Genomic DNA, 18,389 nt, shown 5'->3' on the forward strand with positions numbered 1-18,389 from the left:
ATATATATATAGTAGTTTCCTAATTGCGTAAATATTCTCACCAGCTTGCACGTCGGAAAATCGAAGAAGGACACTCTAATTCTTACGCACTTGCAGTATCAGCATAGAAAAACGGATAGTAAGCAAAATACTATAGTTTTTAGACAGAACAAAAAAAGTCTTACTTTGCTTTCAATTGTCGTCGCTCATCGTCCCATTCTTTGGTGCACTCGTTGACAATCCTAGATGCTTCATCGCGTACCATTTTGGTACTCATCCACTCTTTAGCCTCGTCGAGTTGTTTCATAACCATCGCCATTGCGACTTCACCATCGTCGTGGTAATCACTATCTTCGTGACTATCATCACTGTCATTGGCGGGAACGCAATTTGATTTACATGATGGTACTCTTTGGGCACTGTCAAGGGACGGAGCTGGTGTTGGTTCGATGTAGGACCGTATCCTGTCAGGCTCTCGAATTCGCTGAAGTTCAATTTCTTGCGCGGTCTCAGCAAATTTCAATACTTCAAGGATTTGAGCACGGTCTTTGGCGCGTGGATTGATACACGCGACCATTTTGACTTTGCCCCGACCTTCGAAAAAATTCTTGAAAAGGTCAGTCAGTTTGCATTCGCTATACGGTATATTCTTGTGAGCATTTGGACTTACTTGATTTTTGCGCATATACTCTAGACATTTTCGCAGTACTGTAAGTGACTGATTGATGTTAGTTGCGTCTCTGAAACGATCACCGCATGCACCGCTGGTTTTTTGCTGTTTACAACTAACCAGATCGACTAGGTTCAGTTGAGTAGATTTAATGTTTCCTTTTTCCTGCAGAACTTCCCCAGATCTTTCGTTAATCGGCCCTTGAACGATCTTCACTATGAAAACTGAGTGACTTCGTGAGCTTTCAGTGTTCATCGATGCCCTTGCCATCCGTTTGCGACTCTGTCCACGCAACCACGCCTCTATTGCCTCGTCGGCATTTTCAACCTCGATTTCAGTAGCTCCAAACGCATATTTCATATCTACCCCGCGTAAAAGCACTTGCGGACCCCTGGCTTGACTCTGCACCTCAGTACAACTTTCTTCTAGAAGGTCGTATATTCTATCGTTGTATATTTCAATATACTGGACAAAAATTGCTACCCTATAATATTCGGGAATGTTACTTCGAACCCGCGTAGAATCCTTGCGTCGATTAAGCCATTCTTTATACTCATTCTGGTGCTTTATTTTCGCAGGAGTTTGCTCCAACGACGAAGTGATAGAATCTTTATTAGCCAACATTGCGTTCTGCAACCGCTTCAATATACCACAAAATAGCGAACTTATAGTAATGAAAAAGATTGCAAACAATTATTTCATGACTTAGGGCTAGTTGGACTTATAATTATACTGAAAGATATGAATAGCTTGGAGATTGCAATCAACAGATTTAAGCTTATCCCTATCAATGCTGAATGTATCTAGCAATTCCAGCGAAATAGCGCCATTTCAATATAACGCTAACATCCAACCCCATCGTACCCCACTTACGCATTGGAGATTTGACCTGTTTGGGTTCTTTCCCCATAATGACACTAAATGCAGTCTCTTACCAGCAGGATAAATATTAAAGCGAACATTTCTAAACAATAATAGTAATGATAATAATAAAGGAAAAAAACATGCTTGTACCTGACGATCGAGCATTGCGCCGGCCTGCGTGTTAACGTCGTAGCCGTTCTGTCCGTCAGGTTTGAAGATGAATTTCATCGCCTTCAAATTCGAAGGAAGACTGTTAAATAATAGGTCCAAGGCGCGAGGCAGAATCCCTGCATTTTGAGGAATACCTGAGGAAATAAAGATATAAACTACTCTGACGTGGAACAACAATAGTTACGAACCATTATGCTATTATACAGAACGATTTCAAACGATAAGTATTTATACTAGTTTTGAATGCATCGAGTGATTGAGCTGTATACTTACCACTTATCGTATGTGTTTTCCCGGATCCAATGAAGCCATACATGAAAATCAGTGCTGGCCTGCCCGACAATACATCGTGCACGCATGGTTTAGCAACTCTGTCGAAAACTTCGGCCTGACTACTTTGTACGGTAAAAACATGCTCAAATGTATACTTGATACTTTTTTTGATAGCCCCGTACCTGCAAACACAAGTCAAAGCTGATGCAAATGTGGGGGAGAATCTGAACAAGGGTCATTTGTCACTCTATGCCGCTGAATAGAGAAGTAACCTAATTAAATAATTCTTTAGTTAGAGTATATGCCGAAAGGTAAAAATACCTAAAAGCGCTTAATATATAATGAATTTTTTTGTATGCGCTCATATTATATGCATGGACCCGTAGTGGGCTAAGCAATGAAGAAGACAAGCATTCCTCTGTTCGACTTGCCTGGCGGCAACGTAAGGACTAATGATAATTGCCCGGTCGCTATGTATTTCAACGATCTTCGTCTCATCTGCAGCCACAGGTTTAAGACGCAAATAGACCTCAATACCATCCATTGCGTACTCGTTAAATGTGCCTGCTGTTCCGTTTGTTACCCGACTCTCGCTAAAATTGGCATAACCAAAAAAAAGTACAGTTAATATATTATCTACACCACCTAAGTATCACAAACTAAGGTGTCTTTCTATTATTAAGGCGAATATTGATGTTTGCAGTATACCTAAGCCAATTTGTTGTATTCAAAGGCAGCAACATATACAGTGAAGCAGTACACTTAATCAAAAATGTAGTTGAATAGAAGACTATACACAAAGGCAATTTCTACAGCTCTCAACTATTTCAAGACGTTTTCCATTAATTAGTAACATCATTATTTTAAGGTTCAGTGATGACAGATGCTCCTATCTGATGAAAGCAATCCTTTGTAATATATTCCTCTGACCTATAATAATTAATGTAAATTGAACAGTTCTTTAACCGAAACTAGCCTATTGCTGAGACCTGGTAGATGCGTTTGACTAACGAAAAACTATTATCCTTTCGTCTACGTTAATCACCATGCCGAAGCGTATCAAGACAAAGGGAATTACCAGTTAAATATAGCTGATAATAAATGTCACGACGTGCTGCATTAAGTGCATTATAGCGTGATCAGAAAGAACTGTTTTTTTTAGAAGAAAGCGATGTGATTTCAAGAATCTCAGATCTTAGGCAACATTCTCTTTCAAAAATTGTCTACTACGTTTAAAAATACCAACACATCTATACAAAAAGCCAACATGGGTACAAGTCCTACCTTGACGTATATACCAATCCTTTTGAAGCTTTTTAATACAAAAACATTACAACCTTTACATAAACGACAATTCTGACTAGATACTATGTAACTTATCTCTCGGACTTCGCGCCTTCCAATGCTCAGTAAAGTTCTTCTAGCGAGCGAATGAATGCATTTAGTGTGCATGTTTGACAACGAGATAACGGCTTGCGGGCGGCTGTAATGGGCAAGACATTTACTTATCCCTTCGAAAGCAAAACTTCGAAATTGTCAGTGTAATGTAGAGCTCCATTATGTTGTACGTACATCTAATCCATACTGGCAAAACATGATCAGTGATTCTGAATTATAGCCGATTCGTCCGGATGTGATGAAATCTTTGACAAAAATGACAAATGAAGCACAAACGAAGCTCTGCTCCAATAACGAAACACCGTATATTTTTCGTTGTGTCAGAAGCACGCTGCGAGTTTCGACATCCTGTCAAGCTCTATCAAAAGCAAGCAAATGGCGTCCCCGCAAATAACCCAAATACAATACGTCATGAACAAACTCGAGTATTTTGTATCTGATTATATTGAAAATGCTCCGAGTCAACGAAACGAGACAAAGGTTACGCTCAGAAAATGGTGAAAGATCAAAATCACAATAAACACGATGCGCTTTATTACTATTTCAGTTAAATCTAAATCTCAAATAATAGTTTTTGAAGAATGATTTCATATTTGTCACAAAACATTTGCCAAACTTCAAATAGCTTTCACTAACGGACCCAAAAGGACAATATCGAAGACACTGATTTGACGTTATTTACTTAAAGGTTGGCACTATGACTGCTTTTCTACAGTTATTTTTAACAGAACTGATCATCTGCGTTTACTGTTTCCATCATAAATGTATGCCTAGATTAAGTACTCGAGCTATTCATTATCTAATGCCCGCTGCTGGCTTTTGAAATGCAACATGTAGGAACTGTACCCAGTTTTAAATGACCTATGTTCTATGTTATGTGCAGATGTGCAGAACACATTCGTTTCTTTGCTTTGGGTACGAGAGAAAACGATCTTTTCGATATCCTCTCACCCGCTACATTATTAGGATCTACATTCGATTCAAGTCGACAACGACACCATCCGCGGCTCATGGCCAGCTGTTTATGATGTTCTATATCGTTAGCCCGACACACTAGTGGAGAAATCAGTTAGTCGCGCGAGTCCCCAAACACAGTGGCACATTACGACCGAAAGAACGCCGTTTTAATGTCGCCAAAGCTCGTCTTTGGAAACCGTGCTAGAACCGACCCGTTTTTTCGCGTTACTCTATTCTAACTCTGCTGTCAACTCTTTTCCAAAAAACGTCCGACAAAAGAAATTACCGAAAAATTTATTTTCCTACTGCTAAGTGGCCAATCGTTTCTCCCTGCTGCCTGTCTCGCAATAACCGGAGACTCAGTTGAAGTAACGACCCACGTTTGTTAGATTTTCATAGCAGCTGCAATGCTGTTTCCGTTATAAACGTCCGCTCGCTTCCCCAAGCCGCCGTTGGCCGGACGGAAACATTGTCAGTCGTCGGTAGGGGCGCCACTCTTCGTTTGGACTTTTATGTAGTGCCAGGCACTTGCAATCGAGGGAGAGGGTCCTTGAGCAGGTAACACAACGACACAATATTCAGCTGTCGACAGGTAATGACAAGAGCGCGCTTACCGTCGTCACCATCATCACCACACCAAAAATGTTTACTATGTTGCCGCCGCCGCTGCTGCTGATACATTCGTTTAGCCTGGTAGCAGTAGCATAGCTTCGTCTCCTCCTCGTTCTGCTGATGTTGTTTTCCCATTGCTTTCGGAAGCCGACCGCCGGTGTCATTCCAAATTTTTGCTCTGCACTTCACTGCAGCCGCAGTGCCGGCGGGAGCGGCAACATAGGCCTCAGCAGCAGAGGAAGCCACTTCCTTTAATATTGGCAGGGTGGAAAGTGTTCCGTTTTTTCGTCATTCTTCACGGGTCTTTCGTTCGGTTCGGTGTTAGCGTGCTTTCGTCGATCTACGCTTAATGCTGTTGGCGCTGCTGGCGTCGTCGGAGTGCGTATACATGCAAAAAAAATCAGCTGAATAAACGACCGAATCGACCTTAGTAATTGTACTGTTATTATTGCCTCCTATGAGGGTCTGCTGTGTTGTGGCAAATCAATAACCGTACGGCCTGGAAGTAAGCAGACAGGTGACAGTGATCGGCACCTGTCGATTGTCAGGCCTTAAATTCGAAAATACGGATTGACAGTCAGCCGATTAGCCTAGAGGTTGGCATGAAGTGAACTCCACGATTTTTGTGTTGTCTTAAATACTCAGAGGAACGTTTTTTAACTGATTAGTCAGAGGGGCAACAAAAAGAAACGAGCGGTGGTGGTAAGTGCTCTCTATACGCCAGGTGCATTCAACAGTTGCTAATTCGTATTCGAATGTAGACGTTGTTAGAATCTAAAGCACATTCCGCCACGTTGAACATCTGCTACAAGCGATTCTTTCTCTAAGAGATGGGGTAGTCCATGGTATATATATAAGTCAAGGGAAAAGAAAGCGTACAGCAACAATTGAAGTACGACATGCCCACCAGTCGTCTAGCTGGAAAAGTTGTACGCAGGATGGCTTTTAATAAAAATAATCCAACAGATATTTTGGCGGTGCCTTACTTGGAAGGCCTTATGTTTTAATTCGTTTTTGACATATCTTTAACGTTGTTACGTCAGTAATATCCGAGTAGTATTGGATGGACATATAGAATATACTCTTAAGTAAGAGTAGATCGAACGGAAAGCAATACAACGCGTCAAATATTGGGACTTTAGTGAAATGTACGCGAAAATTGCTTTTAAACTTAAGATGAACGACTGCTATTACGAAGTGACGGAAAAAATTGCTTGTTGTCTCAATCCAATCTCACTCATGCATATAGATCTATATAATATATAGACCGTTAGTTAATTACAGACCAAAAATGTGTAATAACAGATATAGAATAATACTGTATTTAACATTTTCAGGATAAACTTGCATATGCTGTCATGACGCGTTGACAAATTGCAAGCGGAATATGTTCTTGGGCTTTTCACCGATATACGACCCGACAAGTCTTACGGATAGCTTTGGATGTGCTTTGCCGTATTCTTACTGAAACAGGTATCACATGCGGACATGACGATCGAATAAAATTACGAAGTAGTTTACTAGTATACGAACAGAACAATATTGGACGATATGACGAGAAGGAGAGAAGGAAGGGTGAGAGGGAGACTATAAACAATTACTCGTTACTTGGTCTGATGAGCTATTCGGGGGCCCCATTAAGTGTTAAAGTGTGATTTTTATTGATACTCCTAGTTTGGATATATATATATATTAGTATAATATTAAAATTATTTCTCTATTACGGCGCGTACAGGCAACGTTGTATAATAGACCAGCAAATACGAAAGCCGACGCCGATCGTTTTCGTCCAAGCTCGTGACGCCGTTCATTCCCTTGGGAATAAAGTAGAGCTTTTTCAGATAGGATAAGAAGATAAGTTGCAATACTTTGGCTCGCAGGGTAGCTTGACGGCAATAATACACGTCGAACATATGTTTATAAAATAGTTTCTTTAAAATAAGTTAAATATTTGAAACTTAAGTTTAAGTTTTTTGCTGACTTACCTAGAAAAAGCTCTTACAAGAATTCGATGTTAAGACTAAGGTAAAAGAAAATAACAGACTTCTTTCTTCATTCATGCAACTTGTGTTCTAGTAATAACAATAACTTGTGTAATAATAAATTAACTATGGCGAGATGCTATATAAGATATTCGTTTCTGACACTTCAGCTCTAGGTGCTACTAGCAGACAATTATACGAAACATTTTTTTTTCGCATTTGTCTTCTGAACAAAGTTGAACTTTACGGAAAAAAAGTTTATTTATTTATTAAGTTTATTTATCAGCAAACTCAGCAGGCCATTACTGAAGTACAATTTTCAAGCTTTCGGCAAATCCCTTTTGCTATGCGAAAAAAAATAACTCTCCTAATGGTTAGCTAGAAAATAATTACAGTTCAGGTCGAAATGTTTATCGGATTTATTATATAAAATTGTAGCTCTGATAGTAATCGTTTGAATATTCTATGCTTTGGCGACTATTCACGTGCCAAGTAACTATACTACAGTAGTTGCTACTTTTTTTTAAATTTGCCGTAAATTTTTTATCAACTTGGAAATCTTCTAGAACATAGGACAACGTCGAATTTTTCGGATCTTCATTTTTTCGAGATTTTTTTTATAAATCTTATAAAAATCATAAGAGCGTAGATATTTTGCATATGAATAAAAACACAAAAATCAAAAAAGAAAATATGTTGCGTGAGCAAATATCAAAACCGGGTATGTTATCGCCCTAAATATGTTAATTAAAGTTTTTACAGAGAGAAAAAAACTTTTCCATATAGCTTGTTTTTAGTCGAATAAGTAGTGGGATGTAAAGGTCTATTTACCGTATGGTAAGCTGGGGTTCAATTAGTCAGAAAGCTTTATTCGTGAATTTTCCGGGTTTATTACGATTTCGTCGTCACTGCATGCAATTGTTTCACTGACGAAGGATAAGATATAAGAAATATTCTGATGCAATGTAGACTTAAATTAAAAAAATGCTTATTTTACTTCAGTACTTTCACGTTTCAGAATTTTTTTAATATATATTGAAAAACTAATTATATATATAATATATATATAATATGCTTTTTGACGAAGATGTAATCCAAAAGTAGAAACGGCTTCACCTCGTTACGATCATAATAACTACAGTTGTACAATTAGCAAGCTATAAATTCCTGAATTGAAGACGGTCTTAACAACATCACTTTCATTAGCCCGTCTTTAGTTTCTATGTTTCTTTTGTGCTGTTTATTGCCGGAGCTGCTATTTTTTATGATGCAACGGGCCCCCGTGTTATTTCTTCGCTCATGGACCTGACCGCTGTATAAAAAGGCTAGAGTTTTTCAGCAGTGGATCTATCTGTTATTAAATAGAATTCCCACTGAAAAGCGTACATTGACAGCTCAGTTGCTGTAATAACCTATCGGCCGAAATGTCAGCAATAAGCACTTTCTTACGGCAAAAATATACTGTTATATGAGCCCGATTAAGAAATGCTCGTGGCTATTTTTCTCCTTTTCTTTACGTCGACCTGTACGTCCCGTTCGTAAAAAAAACTACATTATACCTTGACTACGGACGCTTGCCCATTTATGGATATAATAAGAAGAAGGGATCTTCATTGCCTACAAGTTTTTTCCGGCACGATGCGCCACCGAACTATTAGCTAGCGCTGCTAGTTCCACTAGTATACGTTGTCTTATGTCAATTTGTAATACATGCCTACGTCTCTAAGATCTATTGGATTTAGCTACACTGCCTCCCGAGACACGGCCTGTTATCCTCACCACCTGAGCGATCCTGGTTACAAAAGCGACATTAACAAAATACCAATATGATTTTCTTTTATTATTTCTACCTTTCTACTACATTCGTTGTGATAACAATTTTTATTGAGACAATTTCAGGACCTTACGATGCTTCCCGTCTCACGGAAGAGTGCCCTTATCATGAAATTTTAATACTCTAGCTAATTGAAAAATACTGATCGGTTGACATGATCCATAAGTAGTTACCCTTTTTCCTTAATTGACATAATAAAATGGGATGAAATAAACCATTTTAAACAATATTTTTTAGCTACAAAAATAAGCAATTTATCCTGAATGGATAGAGCACTTGGATTACTGCATTTCATTGCTATATTTTATTATATATAATTCATAATTATATAAATAAAAATTATAAATACATCAAGCGCATGTGCGGCGGATCTCTGCGGCATTTGTATTAAGCAGTCTAGTCGGTTCTCCATCGAGACATCAGGGTTCTAGATAGCACGTTGTTCTTTTCTAATTAAGCTCTGGCTGCTACTGATCGAGATACGAAAAGATTGCCATTTCGAGTTAAAGCAATTTAGCATAACTTGTACTTAGGATTTCCCTTGCCTGGAAAACCGTAAAACATTTGTCTTGACTGTATTTTACAGGTAAAGTGTACATTTCACGAGGCTCTTTCGTTTGGGTCCAGATATGGAACGAATTGAAAATATTTTGGAGGATGTCGTTCGCGGGGAGGCTGTTAATGATGATGGAGCTGGATGTGTTGACTATAGTATCCAGGATCAATTGGCTGAACTTGGTAAGTCTTGTCAATGTATCGAATTTTCAGTAACTGGAATACGGCGTTAGCTGTTCGTTTAGTGTTCGTGACGTCTATGGAAATAACGGGATCCTTAACATGAGATAATCGTATGAACATAAATCAATTCTGGATGACCCAATTGCAATGCTCGTGTCAAATCGGAAGTATCGTTCCAGGTGGGAACGACAGCGCGAATTGATCACGACATATCAGTGTAATCTCTCCTGGTCTTAGGCCATATTGTCGTTTTGGCTATAAAAAGCTTTAGTATCTAACAGCAACAAGAACTAAGTCGAGCGGTCCATGTAGACTCGGGCTTGGACGTAAGCCATGCGCTATCGACGCACCGAAGCATTCAGCTGACTGGGCGCGAACGAATCAAGGAGCTAACGATGACTTCCCACTTCTCTGTCTGGTGCTGTTTTTGTCAACGGCGTCGCCTAGCCGCCGTCCGAAAACGCCTTGTTCCACAGCAACGTGAGCACCATCAATATGAATATCGCTATTACCATACCAAGCTTGGCTCTCATAGCCACCAATTACTCAACCCAAACGAGAAGCTATCTACAGCAGAGGACGGGTAACAGAGTCCTTTCGTAATCTATGTGTTTTGCGAAACTTTGTTGGCCTGGCTGTTCATTCATGGCGTTATTTACTGTACTCGCTACAAGCATTTTGCGACCACGTCTTCGACAATTGTTATCACCAGCAATACGAGCAGTCATCTATTATGAAGGCAGCAGACGCTATTGAATGGTACGACTCGCAGTTATAATCACGGCGAAGCTCGTCATACCAACACGCTACCTGGTTATCGTTGTTGTTTCTTCTTCTTTGCACTGTCACATAAGAGCAACGGAGTCAGCCGATATCATCAGTCGTTCATGCACCTTAACTTTGCTTTTCGTCTTTTTTTCACTAGGATCGAACATGTACTAATACGCCTTATATGGGCATATATTTATGTGGGCGTACGAAATTATTACAATGATTGTCGTGTATGGACTTGCCGGCCATGATAGTTCCATACTGATTAAGAATGTCCGGCAGACAGACAGACAGACAGACGATTGCTATCCAACAGTGGCATGATCGACGTTCAAGATGAGATGGCTGATTTTTTGAGAGATTTAAGAGAGAGATTGAAATACCTAACTATTGTAAAATTGAGACAAAGTGTAACACCCATAAATATTTTATATAGATATTGCGGGTAGAACCGCTTATCCCATGCACTATAAATTTTACTTCTTTTGAATAAAGCTTTCTACGGTCAGTCGTTTTCCATTCAGCAGTGAATCGATAACTGTAGGGACACCTGATAAGTGTATTTAATGAAAAATAGAAAACAAAAGTTACGGTAGAATTTTCTTTGAGTAGTAGCCACGTGCGGAAATAGCAAGTGGGATTCCTATGTCGCGATCAGTGTAAAACGGGTGCAGATATGTGACGGATGTGTGAGGACCATACACGGTTTTACAGTCTTTACGTTAAACCAAAATGCTCCAAACCCCGCTTCTCGCCACGGAAGGACTTCGTAGTTACATTTGTGTGGACTCCTTTAGCCGGTGGATGCAGATTCGTGCGAAAGTCTATGTATAGGAATAACTAAACTAACTCTAAATGACACATACAGAGACAGCGTCATTTTTATGCAAGAACAGAATGTATTTGAGGTTCCACTTTTAGGAAACAACTCCCGATCTCGTGTACGAGTATATAGTTAGACGGTTTCTGATACGTGGGATTTTTCCATTCACATTTTCCTATTACTTCTTTAGGGCATAGTATCCACTGCATTGTAGTGTTCGTGAACGTAATGACGCGTTCAACCGTTTTTTTTTGTTTTAGTGCTCTCTTAAACTGTTGATAGACCCCAATCATATACTTGTATGCTAGAAACTATATATTTCGAAAGAAGTGGAGCCAATATATAACAAGCTTACTTGAAGCTATATTTGTATGTATTTCAACCAAATATTTGTTGTGATTAGTCAACTCGAGTCTTCTGCGGTTTATTATCGCCAAGTCCATCGTCATTGTCGATCACCATCGCATGGGAAAATACTATCCGATACGTGCATCATAATTTAAGAAATGCATTGTAGTGTTTGCTGTGCCTACTGAGCTTAGTCAGGTCAAGAGCACTTTTATTTCGAAATATGCCATACCATTACAGACATCGAAGCGGTGATTTCTGAAGCTCTACAGCTAAAAAATAGCCGTCTATTCTACTGCGTTGACGAGCGAAGATAAACCTTTGTCCTTTTCGGAATTCAGCAGAATAACATTTACGAGCTGATCTAGTGCCAGCTCGACGAGCCGTTTAATGTCCTTAATGATTCTACTCTTCTTCGTGTTTGCTATTTTGTATCTACAACATCGGCAGCTACGAAAGGAGTCGAGTCTCAGTGTACAGCCGACTTTCGTCCCGTTTTGATGAAAAATGTGACGTACATCGCTGGTGCGGTCGTCTTCAATGACAAAGGCGAAGTGCTTCTAATGCAAGAAGCAAAGGTGTCCTGTGCGGGCACTTGGTATCTTCCTGCAGGGAGGGTCGAACCTGGTGAACAGATCATTGTAAGTGACCATTGTGCTTTTCTGAGCATTTTGCAATTGCAAAGTATTTTAAAACTGATATTTTTGGAATACGAGCTTTCCTTCAAATTTTGACCATATGCTTTCCACGTGTAGATCTAAGCTTGAGTAATTGTGGTACTTTTTTATGACTGGGCGGTTGTTGAACAATTTCGAATAACTCAGCATATTTTCTTACAACTTATTTAATAGGCATATGTAAGCTGAGCTATCGAAAATGCAAGAGGGATCTCTTTACCTCTGACTCTAAACAGTTGTCCTCTCTATGACAAGCTTCCTGTCTGAAAAATATAACATTGAATATATAGTATAGTACCAGGATAGTACCAGAATTCGATACAAACAACGTGAAGGACCCGAGAAGGAACAAGCATTAGAACATATATCATTTTACCATTACTCAAATTCTTCGTCGGTAGTCAAAGTGTGTCCGTCCGTAACTAGTTTCGAACCCAAATAAGCTTACAGCCCCAACACTGATAATAATAATAATAATAATGATATTGGTTATCATGTCGGCATTAAAATAGAATAGGCTTCGTAAGCGGTGTCGAAGCAGTTGGATGAATTAGTCAAACGAATGGCAACTGGATATGGCAAATGGATATCTACGGGGATTTTTCTTATTTTCGCATATTAAATGTTGCCTTAGCTAGCTCGAATCACGAACGTTGCTGAAAAGTAGGCTGAAGGTGGACTCTAACTGGGAAGAAGTGACCAATCAGCATTCTTACTATATATACATATATTTGCTCGTCTAGTCTAACATACATTTTTAATAACGACAGTGAAAACAATCATAACTAATAATAATAGACATTATTTGTTTGGTAAGCTACTACTATATTTTTCCAAGAATATCATCACAATTTTTTTCTATTTAAAAGAATACGTGTTCTTTAGCACATATCTACATTTTTTTTAAACCATTAGGAGGCTGTTCGACGCGAAGTTTTCGAAGAGACCGGACTAGATTTTCACCCACAGTCGTTACTCTGTGTAGAAACTGCAAAAGGTTCCTGGTACCGCTTTATTTTCACTGGCGAAATTATAGGTGGCAAACTTAAGACGGTCGCAGAGGCAGACGCCGAATCGCTTCAGGTTTGTCTCTCTAAGATAGGTATAAATCCAACTAATATTTATGTCGATAGAATAATTTGTCGCGTTCCACACCAAATATAATGGCTCCAATGTCTCATCATAACATATTCATGGAAAAACAGATGATGCCACTGATGCGAGGCCACAAATTATCTCCACAGGTGAAGCCAACTTTAAAGCTCCGTTACCATTACGGTTATGGCTTCCTTCTTGTTTACACACTACTAGAGGGAGAATCCAATCGTCAGGGATGCTTATCAAGGGAATAATTAATACTTTAATTTTAATAAAAACTGTAACTCACATTTAGTCAGGGCTCGGGATAATCAAATCACCAATGACTTGAGGGCCATGTAAAAGGCGTTTAAAAAAGTTCAAGGAAAAACTTTTCGCGTTGCAGGCGGCCTGGGTTTCCAATATTTCGTCCCTGAGTCTACGAGGCAAAGACATCATCAACGTCATTGACAGAGCAAGGTGAGTTACCATTGCCATTTGGTAGTTCAGATCCTTTGTTAAATGACGTACGTTTTTGTGCGATTTACAATCAATTTCATTCAGTTATCGAAGATTATCTTGAAAAAAATGTTTTCATTCTTAAAACCATTTTGACTGTTAAACTAGGTAACTTTCAGACTGCGTGCCGTTGGTAAACATTAATCATGTTATAACTGGTTTCAATATTACAGAAACTTGTGAGTGAAATCCAACTGAGTTTGCTCCAAAGAGATAAGTTCAGTGAGAAAAATGTCCTTTAGTTTCGAAAATCAATGCTTAGCGCTCATGTTTTTGTCGACGGCCACATCGGTGCGAAAATACATCGAGGATTAGTGAAGACGTTAGACAAGCAGGCCCCACGCGGAAGCATAAATAGTGCAAATGTTTCAGAAACGGTGATTGGTGCGTTGAAAATCAGCATAGAGACAACCAGGTGTCAGAACCCGACAAAAAAGCGCATAGCCACAATCAAAAAGCATTTCACGAAAGCAGTGCTCTCAATGTATTATTGAGCTAAAATAGCATTTTACATATAATGTGTTACAGAGTTATACCATAAATACAGAAAACGCAGGAACTGAATGAAGAATGGGTTTCTGCGGATTTAACTGTAGCTCAGCTGGAAATGCGTATGGTGGTGTATCCCACGTGCAATTTTAATCAGCAAAAAAAAAACAGCTTGAAGCATACGGTTGCCATCGACGAGGTCTGATTCAATATTTACCACCAACCAGAAAGCGAACAAACGAAAAAATCGTGTCATCCTGGAAAGAGGTCGAGTCGAGTAGAGTCGAACATATTTGGTATATGGTATTTGCAATGGACACGAGGGGCATCTGCAACTATGAAGTATTCGCTGAAGATGAAACAATGAACGAAGCCCGGTATTTCGAGTTTTTCAAAAACAAATAATCGATAGCACGCGGTTTGTTTACTTCGCTATGCTTAAATTACGCGCTGGGTTAAGCAAAGAAACACCCAACGTTAGGTTCAATTAGCTTATTCTCTGACTTTAGCCCGTGTGACTACGGGGCTTTTCATGCCATTAAAAGGCAATTGAAAAGCAGGCATAGCCTACTATTGATTTACGTCGAGCAGCCGTGAATTGACAAATTATATATAAGAACGCAAAGGGCTTTCTAGAATATGCAAGAATCGTGGGACCAATGTGCAAAAAAAAGTATAGATCTAAGGTGTATTGAGAAATTGTCATTACAGCCTAATTAGCTTGAAAGTTATTCAATTTTAAAGTCAGCCGGATTTGTTCGTAGCACCAAAATATATGGGAAAGTCGTTTTGTGGGCACGATTTTCAGGCAATATTTTTCCGATTTACGCCGAGTGAATTTCTCCTTACCAGCAGTAAAAAGCCACTGCAAACTCTATCTTCGGATCGTCTGTATTATCAAGAAAAAGCTCAAGTAAGTACATAACCGTTGCTGGCAGTTACTTATTGTGCCTATTTAATGTAAAATTATTTCACGCACCAGGTCTACTAAGGTCACAAACCATCTAAAAGACGTTTGAAGAATGAACCCTTATAGAGTTTATTTATACCAAAGTTGTTCGGAGAAAAAATAAGAGCTGTGCTTAAGCTAGATTTTTGCGTTCTTGCTGTATTTTAAGTATCTGAATCCGAAATAGCGTAAGAAGTACTTGTACCTTTCGAAACTATCATACTTACTTTTCCCTGCAATTTGTTCCGGTATTTTTGAATGCAGCAACCGGGTGCACGTGCTTGTTTCAGAGAAAGGCTATCCTCACGTGCCCCTAACAGAGATCAACCCCATGCGTAGTGTTCATACTGCCCTCAAAAGATTCATGAATCATGTTTTCATCAATGATCCTCCGCCTCACAAACCCCATGGAGTTTTATCGGTAATTATTAAACTAATCGGTCAAGTTACGAGTTTTAATTCGCTTAAATATTATTTTAATATACTAATGCTTGTAGAAAAAAAAAAGCAAAATAAGCAGGAATCAAAAAATTCACGTAACGACAAGCACGTGGTATAACGTGTGAATACAGGACCCTTCGAAGGTTTATTAAATGAATAAATAACTTCCATAGTGAAGTAAAACTGTAAAACTAATCCCTAAAATAAAAGCACTTTGTAACGCCAATTTTCTATCCAATAATTTTAAACGAATTCGTATCTTCGTATGTATACATTTGTGTGTCGACCAGCTATAAACACACTTTATGCAAAAAAGTATGACCCATATTAACTTTCTGATAGACTCTAATATAAGCCTACCGGAGAAGGATGACCTCTTTGGGTTTGTCTCTTAACGATAAAGAATACCTAAATCTGAAAAGTATTCTACGATTCTTTGCAATTGGTAGAGAGTTCAAATAAAAAAATACACGTTTTCTATTTTTTAGCGTGAAGTAAAACACTTTTTTCTTCACTATACGGTTAAAAATTATTGTTAACATATTGAGAAGAAACACCAAAGTTCCGACATTGTTCGTTTGCTTGTTTTTTTAAACGGTGTAATATTTATACAGAATTTTAAAAGCTGAGGTTAGTTTCACATTGAAATCGCTAAATAACGACAAGGAATACCAAGTCAACGGTATAGAATGACATCTCTTGCGCAATGAGGGCAAGCAATCATTGGCACAGACGGATATGACCCCTGGGTCAAGGTAACAGGATAATTAGAATGCGCTATAGGAATAGTTAATACTTGAACAGTCGAAGCATCATAGAAATATTGTTGGAATGATTTGCCCAATTTGCTAAAAATCAAGTGAAGTGAAATAACATAGGAAAAAAATGATGATAATTTGGGTAATGTAGTCGGATTGCAAAAGCGGGCTACTCACAATTCTCAATGAGAAAACAACAACGAAACGGCGAGGAGAAGAATAACAGAGCTGGTCCAACAGGGCAAGTGCTACGAGTTTAGAGTTTAGGTTCACTTTTAGGTTAGAATTGGAAAGGTGCATATGTGTAACATCGATAATGTGTGTCAGAAATAATATGCATGAGCATGAATGCCTATAGGTAGAAAACAGGCGGAGGTTGTGTACTATTGCTTGTTCAAATATACAGATTATTTTAATTAAATTCTCTGATATAAAACGTTTCAACTGATTAACGTTATAGGTGGAACATGATGGTACACCGATCCATGCTAATGACGGACTATGTCTGAGCGTGCTAGTTTCGTGCAAAAACTGTCTCGAAGAGGTAATTCAATAATTGATATTTGATTAGTATTAAATAAAAGCATATAAATATCAGTCAAATATACATTATGTGCTTATTTGAAGCACTTTCGCGACAAACATGTATTTGCGTCGAAGCCCTTTTGTCTACTACGTAAAATTTGGAAGTCTTCATTTGGAGCATAAACGCAGTGTTGGAAAATAGCATTTGTAACATAACAATATAAAAATATTAATGTTGATTGACATGCTATTCTTGAACAATCGTATTAAGAACTGACTCCTCCCACTGTTAATGCTGTGACTTGCGAATAATCTTGAACCGTCTGAGTGATACGTTAGACTTATTCTAGCATTATAACGAATTCGTTTTTTATTTTTTGCAAAAGACTCGTATATACTAAAGATTGTTTAAAAAGGCTAAGAAATAAAGATGCTTTTTCTGGCCTCTTTCAGGTGTCTTTGTGTCCAAGCTACACATGGCTTGAAATCAGTACACAATTAGCTGATCAGCTTCAGGCGAAAATTAAACCTCATACTCTTACTGCTCTGACGGTCTAATTGAAACACTCAGACGAGTGATAACACACTGAGTGATAGCTATATAAAAGCACACAAGTCCATACGGCTTGCTGGCCTCTCTACTACATAGAGAGCCACAAGATGATGCTGAACTGCTAGGTCTTCCATTTTTAGCAGAAAATTCTCGTTGTAGTCAAATACTGACCTTGCGAATGGATGCCGTATATTAGGGTTCGAGTGTCTTTGAACCAGGGTCTGATACTCTTTTCAAGGTAAGACACTTCACTCATTTGTTTGTATCGCAACTACGAAAACAAAAACCTGTCCCGGCAACAAAATTGCCCCAAGGAGCACCACGAACAACGTGCTCACGTTAGTTGAAACGTCTAACATCATTCAACATTAACTTTAATGTATGTTTTATTGATGAATTACTAAATTTCTTTTAATATCTCTGGTCGCAAGCGTTTTGATACCAACCAACTATACAAAGATTCCATAGTGCCAGGAAAATCTTTTACTAGATATATGTGGGTAATTTTGTTTTAACAAATTAGCATCTAAACACCGAAATCGTTAGAAATCACTGGCAAACCACTCACAAAGTAATATCCATCGATTATCATAACCTGACATTGTACACAATACGATAAGGTATGGGGTTAGATAATAACACATTTTTCGTTAAATGTATAGCCTACTGTCCCGTAATTTGTTAAAAATTAAGTGCTATTTTATACATATATATTATATATATATATATATATATATATATATATATAAGCAAACGATACAATAATTTCTCTTAGCTAGTTGTATTATCACACGCGAGTTAGCAGGTACACAAATGCATTTAATTTTATAAATATGGGTTCGTAGTAGTGTCGTTCAATCAGCGATCTATGACAGTATCCTAAATTCTTAATTTAACATTGTAAATAAATAATTGTAAATAAATTATTCTAAGATTTTGACAGTATGCAAAAAATCTCGTATTTATTATCACATTTTCGAA

General features: G+C 38.4%; 2 protein-coding genes across 5 annotated transcripts in view; one reads left to right on the forward strand and one right to left on the reverse strand.

Moving 5' to 3' along the window:
• The window catches only part of LOC111258616 (uncharacterized), a 6,124-nt gene extending 3,988 nt beyond the window's left edge, over window positions 1–2,136 (reverse strand). For 2 of the 3 annotated variants that reach the window (XM_022830030.2, XM_022830028.2), the window contains exons 1-3: window positions 1,958–2,136; window positions 1,664–1,818; window positions 165–1,288 (exon numbers count right to left, since the gene is read on the reverse strand). In XM_022830030.2, the coding sequence (XP_022685765.2) occupies window positions 165–1,288; window positions 1,664–1,818; window positions 1,958–2,000 (1,322 nt within the window). In that variant the 5' untranslated portion in view covers window positions 2,001–2,136. The remainder of the gene's footprint in view (window positions 1–164; window positions 1,289–1,663; window positions 1,819–1,957) is intronic. The other variant, XM_022830029.2, reaches the window with a different exon arrangement.
• Window positions 2,137–4,703: 2,567 nt separating this feature from the next.
• Window positions 4,704–18,157, forward strand: LOC111258620 (8-oxo-dGDP phosphatase NUDT18). 2 transcript variants are annotated; one of them, XM_022830040.2, is made up of 10 exons: window positions 4,705–5,626; window positions 6,262–6,397; window positions 9,327–9,478; window positions 11,871–12,061; window positions 13,013–13,180; window positions 13,581–13,654; window positions 14,991–15,095; window positions 15,396–15,552; window positions 16,791–16,874; window positions 17,309–18,157. In XM_022830040.2, the coding sequence occupies exons 3-10, from the start codon at window positions 9,370–9,372 to the stop codon at window positions 17,411–17,413; spliced, it is 993 nt and encodes a 330-aa protein (XP_022685775.1). In that variant the 5' UTR covers window positions 4,705–5,626; window positions 6,262–6,397; window positions 9,327–9,369; the 3' UTR covers window positions 17,414–18,157. The 2 variants fall into 2 exon arrangements, with proteins under 2 accessions (XP_022685776.1, XP_022685775.1); XM_022830041.2 differs by lacking the exon at window positions 13,013–13,180 and having other exon boundaries at window positions 4,704–5,626.
• Window positions 18,158–18,389: the final 232 nt, after the last annotated feature.

Source organism: Varroa jacobsoni, unplaced genomic scaffold (assembly GCF_002532875.2).
Source record: "Varroa jacobsoni isolate VJ856 unplaced genomic scaffold, vjacob_1.0 scaffold_253, whole genome shotgun sequence".
NCBI classification, from domain to species: Eukaryota; Metazoa; Arthropoda; class Arachnida; order Mesostigmata; family Varroidae; genus Varroa; species Varroa jacobsoni.

Bases quoted from the DNA above. Each gene is read 5' to 3' on its own strand.
- LOC111258620 (XM_022830040.2), top strand. From the start codon at position 9,370: ATGGAACGAATTGAAAATATTTTGGAGGATGTCGTTCGCGGGGAGGCT. The intron at 13,655-14,990 runs GTGAGTTACCAT...CACGATTTTCAG, and splicing joins AACGTCATTGACAGAGCAAG to GCAATATTTTTCCGATTTAC. The intron at 15,096-15,395 runs GTAAGTACATAA...TTTTGAATGCAG, and splicing joins ATTATCAAGAAAAAGCTCAA to CAACCGGGTGCACGTGCTTG.